This window comes from Acanthisitta chloris, unplaced genomic scaffold, assembly GCF_000695815.1.
Source record: "Acanthisitta chloris isolate BGI_N310 unplaced genomic scaffold, ASM69581v1 scaffold2305, whole genome shotgun sequence".
NCBI lineage: Eukaryota > Metazoa > Chordata > Aves > Passeriformes > Acanthisittidae > Acanthisitta > Acanthisitta chloris.
Genome location: NW_008674100.1, coordinates 70869 through 78603, shown reverse-complemented (window position 1 = coordinate 78603; position 7735 = coordinate 70869). Strand labels below are relative to the sequence as shown.

At 41.7% G+C, this 7735-nt stretch overlaps 1 protein-coding gene across 5 annotated transcripts in view; it reads right to left on the bottom strand.

Moving 5' to 3' along the window:
• BBX (bobby sox homolog (Drosophila)) overlaps positions 1 to 7735 on the bottom strand; it is a 59101-nt gene that overhangs the window by 34220 nt on the left and 17146 nt on the right. For all 5 annotated transcript variants that reach the window (XM_009075185.1, XM_009075186.1, XM_009075187.1 and 2 more), the window contains 2 exons: positions 2619 to 2699; positions 366 to 446 (listed from right to left, as the gene is read on the bottom strand). In XM_009075185.1, the coding sequence (XP_009073433.1) occupies positions 366 to 446; positions 2619 to 2699 (162 nt within the window). The remainder of the gene's footprint in view (positions 1 to 365; positions 447 to 2618; positions 2700 to 7735) is intronic.

Sequence of the window (7735 nt, the reverse complement as noted above, 5' to 3'; positions counted from 1 at the left end):
GGGCAGTTGCCATTTTGTACTGCTGCAGCCTCTTCCACAGCCATAGTGTAATTTCAGAATGCCTTTTAATCGTTTTCCTAACGTAAATTAAAAGGCCATTTGGAAAATATGTCTGCAGTGATCCTCTGGCATGAAGGCTAGGTAAATGTTCACAAGTCCAGTATCTCCCATATATGCTACAGCCAACCTCTCATCCAATCATTTGTTATTCACCCCATGATTTTCTTAACACAATGCTGTCATGAAGATAAACATCTACTATTGAGAGGAATCTCTCGTAAGACACGGTGCTTAGCCATTCAGTGACAACTCTTACCAGTTCCTTGCTTCCTCCCATCCTCCCCCATCACATTCAGCCATTATACCTCAGCAAACTGAAATAATGCAGACTCCTCCGTTTGTTTTACTGCCCCCGGGACTCCAGGCTGTGATGTGTTTGAAGAGATCTGTCAGGAAAACAATTACATTTATATTACCTAACTCTTCAGTTTCAGTATCAAACTTCAACATTCTGAATTTCTGATCCATCACACACAAAGACTCCTGGTACCTAAGAGTCCCAGCACACCCATACAACAAACAGTATCTGCTTTCCAGGAGACATGTAAATGGGTGATCTGTGAAACAGTAATCTTGAACCATTTTTCATGAGGAAAATCTTGCCTAGGATCAACAAAACAGCCCATTTTTGAAGGGCTTTTATTTGCCTGCTGGTATGTCAAAGCAGGGTTAGCAACAAAACCACTATATTGTATTTCGCAGTTTGGTGAGAGGCCTGAGACTGCAGAATGGTGGTGATGATAGAGAACAAATTGCTACTTAGCACAGAAGATAAGTGTGGACAGGGACACAATGCATACAGGTATTTTGAGATACCAAATCAATCCCGGACACTAAGGTAACTGCATTTCATACTGTTTAAATTGTGCCAATTAGTTTTGTCACAAATGACACCTCTACCTACCATGCACTGGTTAGGTGCACCCTCACTGCAGGCCATTTAACATCCTTGAAAAGTTAGATTGACCAACATACATTTCTAATTACTGATCATCAGTAAGCTGCTTCTAAACCACACCTTTTAGCAGTGCAGATGAGCTTCTTTACCTGCACTCACTGAAATTTTTCTTCAATGGTAAGGAAAAGGCAGCAGTCACAAACCCTTAGCAGGAGCCTATCTGGAAGCACACAGCACAATTCCTGCCTACAGCCACACAGATCTGGCACTTCCCTGCTTGAGCACTGTAAAATGAACTGAAACAATTAGGTGAGCTGGTATTTGTCTTCCTCTTTAAAAGCTTCAGCAGTGAAATTCACAAAACAGACCATTATCAAGAGCAACTATACAATTGCTCTACTGACAGTGTAAGTATACAGAGCATCTCGGAAATACTGCAAGATGGATGTTGAATCATCACCATAGAAGTGTCATAAGTGACACTGGAATTAACCAATTCTAAGAAGCTTCTAAGCATTGCTTTTCATTGCTGGCACACCAGGCCTTTCCTCTTCCTAACAAGCAAAGCCAGCCAGTTGTTTAGGAGCCTAATTACAGGTTATGTACTTCACTCTGGCCATTATCTGTAATCTCAAATAAAGGCTTGGTGCTTCAGTTTATTTCAAATACATTTTGAAAGACTCAGATCTTAAGTTGGAACTCAAGACCTTGTGCACTGATGTTAAAACAAACCAACAGAAGAAAAAATTGGATCACAGTTTCTGTGAGCTAGGATTGGAGTGTATCTGCTTCATAAGCGACGATGTTTAGGGGAGTGCGAAGGGGCACGTGTCAATGTGTATTAAAGACACAGGAGTCAGATTCACAGCTGGTGCGAATACAGATAATAAAAAGAATACTGAAAAGGAGCCTCTGCTTCCATTTCTTTCCATATGCAATTACTTAAACACCACCCACTGTCCTGTACCATCAATATTTATGCAACTACGTATTTCTATGTCACTAGATAATGACAATTTCAAACGTGGGAATGATAGCAACAAACAAGTGATGCTTGCAGAGGGCCAGGATTCCTTGAAATCTCACTCTTCTTCTTTATATCAATGAAAATCATTAATACTTGGATGAAGCAGTGTATACTTTAAAGGGAAAAAACCAAACAGCAACACATACACCGCACCTACACTTCCAGCAATAACTGGAATATGCTGACAAAAATACTGTAACATTGCAACGTTAAAGCACAGTTGCATAGAACTATTTGGTGGTTACAGAATAGAAGAAAATTTTGTAAATTCCAGGACTAGAGTCATTATTGATGGAGCTGATGACTAAAGCAGCCACAGTAGATTGGAATATACATCCTAAAACTTTAGTTAATAAGGCTGTACTTTAAGTGCAGGAATGACACATCTCTCAGTTACAGCTTAAACCACAGATCCATTATTGAACTAGTGTTTCTACCATGCTCCTAAATGCACTCTCCTGCACTTTAAGTCTAACCTACCTATCTGATAAATGATTCAATAGCATAGACCCAAAAAGAAGAAACAAATAACAGCACGAATTTTAGTTAAAGACTTTAGATTTTTCTTCCAGCTCAACATCAGATGCTTCTTTAAAGGAAACACTTGGGCAGAGAACCCTTAAAGAAACTCACCTCTGCAAACTGAAACAATGATGATTTCTGACAGGCTTCTGTAGAATTAGTTGCATCAGACTGGCAAGTACTGGAGGAAACCTGAAACAAAGAGTGTGCAGAGTAAGACGTCAAAGGTGCTTCTTTCAAGCTAAGAACAGTGAGCAAAACAAAAAACAGCATTTAAGAAAAGAAAGGCAAGTTAATGTTTCAGAGTCCTGAAGAGACTGAATCAAATTTATAGGTAAAAACATAGTTTAGCACTCATTTTAATGCATTTGAAAAATCATCTAAGAAGAAAGACCAAAAAAATGCCATTTTTTTCCTTTTATAATGCTGAACTTGTCAGAACAGCTTTATGCAACAGAATACTAAATGGATTATATTGGGCTACACACATAACTATATTGTGTAGGTGATGCTATCAACACTGCTATCTCTCTAATTTGTACTATCATTCTGAATAAGAAGATTACTTAGAAGGTAAAAAAAATACTGTTGAAGACACAGAGTGCTAGGCAATGGAAATACTTATTAGAAAAACAATCCCAAATTGTAACAGCATGAAAATAAGTCGATAAGGGTAGCACAAGCCTAAAACTGCTCAAATAATGTACCTAGGCATCCATTTTAGGGATGCTGTTGAGCAGCAGTGCAATAAAGAGTCAACATCTGAAATCAAAATACAAAGAAATGACTGTTCGAAACCATAAGCCTCATTTGAGTTAACACAGAGCTTAGCCATACTATTGTTATTACCTAGAAATGTGTCAATCAAGCATCATTCTGTCAAGAAATTCTATCAGATATGATACATTTATTCAATGTCACATTTGAGTGTGTAAGATTTACATTTGTACTCCCAGGAGCATGAGTTAGTATAAAATAAGGTATGTAACACAGCTTGTAAGAAACAGAAGAAAAGGAAAAAGGCTTTGTAAGGTTTTAGGAAAAGTAACAGGATGGACATTTTTTCCCTACCAATTATTTTTTTCCCCGCTTAATCTCAGTTCATTTAAAACATCGCAATTCAAATGTGGGTTTTTCTCTTATTTATTACCCAAACAAGTGCATCAATAGCCTTTACTGATGAATGCACTCATGAGATTTAGCTACCAACTGCACCTGTTGCTGGTAAGCACAAAGCACCACAGAACATGCAGACCTACAGCACGTGTAATTTGCACTGCAATAGCACCAGTGGCATTTTGTTTCAGGAATCTGCTACCCACGCTCCCTTGAAAACACAAAATCCAAGTGCAGCAACCCACAGGCCAAGGGGAACTATACCAACATGAGAATTTGCTTACATACACGGCCAAACTGTTTTTTTCCCTGCCATAAAACCAAGCAGCAACAGTGACTCCTACGATCTGTACTTCCATTATATTTATCAAACACTAAGCAGGATGTTTCATCGGTGTGCTATGGGAGTATACCAACACAAATGGTTACAAAGAATGAATTTTTAATGCCTGTCTTTTGCTTTTTCAATGGTTTGTGTTACTCTTTTCACTGGTGTAATGTTATTACTGGCTTTTCTCATGTTTCTGTACGATCTGTCTGAGACGTCTGTGCCTCAGCAGTGGTCTGGGCTGTACCAGGAATGCATACCATCTTGCTGCTCTGGAATGATCCATCTCTGAAAGTCTGAGACTCTGGGTGATCTGTGAAATAGTAATCTTGAACTATGTGCTGTGAAATATAAGGCTGCTGCTTCCACGCCTGAGCACTTGTTCGGTTATTTTAGGCCACTTCACTGGTGGGATTCTCCCAAGAATAGCCAAATTTAGGATTTGGTTCCCCACATAACTGAAATTTTCTGCAGTTTACAGCGTCTGTTGAAGCAGTTTGTTCGTAAGTGGAGCCTATCCAGTGCACTGTACAAAAAGACACTAATTTGCTTAGGAGAAGGCATTTGAACAAGGAAGTCATGTCAAACCTCCCCACTCCCAAGGCAGGTACTGCACAGCCACACACACCTGAGCTCTGCTCTCCCTCCGTAACAGAGACCATGGCTTCACTGCTTCCATCTGCCTATCTAGGGGCATGTCCACATGAACCTGACAACACATGCCTGAGTTGGCATGGCACAAACCAGCTCTGAGTTAGGAGACCCCAGGAGCACAGTGCTGGAGCAGAGGTGCCCTCCCAAGAGAGGCTGTCCTGGCTCAGCCCAAGTGCTGTAGGCACTCATTCCCTGGGTGGGTGCAGGGAGGGGATGAGCCTTCTTGCTGCCTTTGAGGCCACGTGCTGGGGGTCAGGCATAGCTTGTTCACCTTGTGGTACAGGAACCACTATCTGGGGAAGGTGTGAAGCCTAGTTTTCTACAGATTTGAGTGTGAAGGACAGATTGCTGATGCTCAGTAAACTCAAGAGGCAATTTTGTGGTTGGAACCACTTTGCTTTTCCTATCAATTCCTGTTATTATTTAAAGAAGTTAATGCTTGAAAGAGCACTAACTTAAGCTTGTATCTTTTACTCTGCTGCTTACCACTCTTGACTTGTGGGAAACTTATTATCTCCAGGACTTCTAAACTTTGCTAGACTGAACCTGATCAAAGCATTAAAATAATTACCAGAGGGAACAGATGCACACAGTGCCATTTTGTACATCTCATTTCCTGCCATGATAAAACATCCTCAACATCTCATTTCTTCTCCTCTTTCCTCCTCCCAGACAAGCTGCACTGAGAGATGCACAGACCTGGCATCACATGCAAGATAACCTTTTGTTCTCAAAAAGAAGGGAACTGCAAGGATAATGCCTCTGTGGCTTCTGTTTCCCTGCAGGTTACTGAACCCTGCTCTAAAACGATGATCACACCGAAGAGCCCCTGGCTCACCTTCCGCACTGCCCGACGCGAGGCTTTAATGCTGCCGTGATATGCCGGGCAGCAGCAAGCCAGGAAACTGGCAGAACAGAGGTTTAGGACGATACTACAGATTTCGGGATTTCTGGGCAGTAACCCACAGAGAGGCCACTAGGTGTTGCTGTAAGGCAAGGAAAGGCCCTGACGGACAAGCAAAGGGAGATGTGCAGGGAGGTAAACGGGCAAGCAAGGAGCGCTGCTTGCCCAGATTCAGCCCTTCTGATAGCAATCTGCGGTGAGAATCTGGCACAATGACAGCAGTTGGAACAGACCCGATGGGCATCTCTGCTCGGGTGTTCAACAAAATGTGCCAATATACACATCACAGTCTTGTGTAATTGATGAAAGGACCCAAAACTCAGGTGGAAACCCACTGCATATCCAAGACCTTCATCTACTGCCTGTAAGGTCTGTAGCATCTCTTGCCTATCTGATAACTCTAGCTGCTGCCTGGAAATCAATCACGTACCGACACTGAATTCTGTTATCAGAAGAAAAATTCTCCAGTCTATTGGAGAATTTATGAACATATCATTAACATACAGAGATGGTGACCAAATCATAGAATCATAGAATGTAAGGGTTGGCATGGACCTTACAGATCATGTAGTCCCAAGCCCCTCTGCCATGGGCAGGGACACCTCCTCACTAGATCAGGTTGCTCAAGTCTTCATCCAGCCTGGCTTTGAACATCACCAGGGTTAGGGTTAGTGTTCACGTCCCTGGGCAACCTGTTCCAATGTCTTATAGTAAAAAACTTTTTTCTCATATCCAACCTAGACTTTTCCTCCTTCAATTTGAACCCATTACCCATTGTCCTATCAGTGCAATTCCTAACTTCCTTATAGGCCCCCTTCAGATACTGAAAAGTTGCTATGAGGTCTCCATGCAGTCTTCCCTTCTCCAGGCTGAACAGCCCCAACTCCCTCAGCCTGTCTTCACAGGGGAGATGATCCAGTCCTCTTACCAACTTCTTGACCTCCTCTGGACTTGCTGCAACAGTTCCATGTCCTTCTTATGTTGAGGACACCAGAACTACATGCAGTATTCCAGGTGGGGCCTCACAAGAGCAGAGCAGAAGCTCTAAACAATTTTGCAAATATCACTGTAGTACCTCTTCCCATCCTCCTGCTGGCAGGTCACTTTGTTACCTGACATCTGCGCTTCTGACAACTCGAAGATTAAACACCTGACTTGAAAAATCCCTTAGCATCCATTTAGCATACACTTGACAGAAAATCAGCAGGTGTTGAACACGTTTAACATGGGATTAGTAGACATCTTCTGTGAAGTTCTGAGCAAAACTTTGCCAGCGCTGTCTGCCTCTCCATTAACAACTTTTAAGATGGTTACAGTACTTAAGACCTGTGCCTACAAGGTCACTCAAGCCCATGAAAACAATACATATATTCTCCATATTCAACCAACTTCTGAACGTCTTCACTAGCAATACCTCAGCAGTCACCTTAGTACACCAAATTCTTTCCTATGACAATACCAACTCTAATGCAGCACAACTGACGCCTCTCCGGTGAAGTGGAAAGCAGCTTTCCAAGTCTACATTGAATTCCTGAGCTCCTTTCTGAGCCTGTCATATGACCTCCTAGCACGTTCTAACATCCCAAATGCTGGTATGAGTGTGAATGAGCATGGAATCCAATAGATTCTTCTGAAAGCATACAAAGATGAACATCTTATGCCTCCTCTGTCCACATGCCCAAGGGAGGGAAGCTAGAAGAGCTGTTCAGTTATTCAAGTCTAAACAGGTTTAGGATTATTACTGCATTTGGGAAACATAAGCCTAAGAAATATTTGCTCTGTATCTAATCACCACTGAAATACAAGGAAATAAAGGAAAATGGAAGACAAACCAGGGCTGCCAAACAAAAGAAACTGAGGAAGTTTTCCAGTGCATGGAAACACAGGCAGAGACCTAATTCTTGCTAACATGCAGTTAAGGAGGACTGAACTTTGTTCATTTAGGTCCTTTTGAGAATACCAATCACCCAGACTGATCTGGAGGATGGATTTTACATAGAGGACCCTCAAAAAGAATCAGAGATGTGCAGGTTCCTGTTAAAGTGCTCTGTCACTTACCTGCTTCTCAGATAGGGTGGGACAATTAAAATAGGATAACTCATTAGCAAGTATGGGGTAATTTACGGTCCATCGTGATTCTAACAACAGCCAACAAATCCCTCAACTAGTTTTGTTCAGGCTGTACTTATGACATATATTCTGCTCTACATTTTTGGGGAAAGCAGA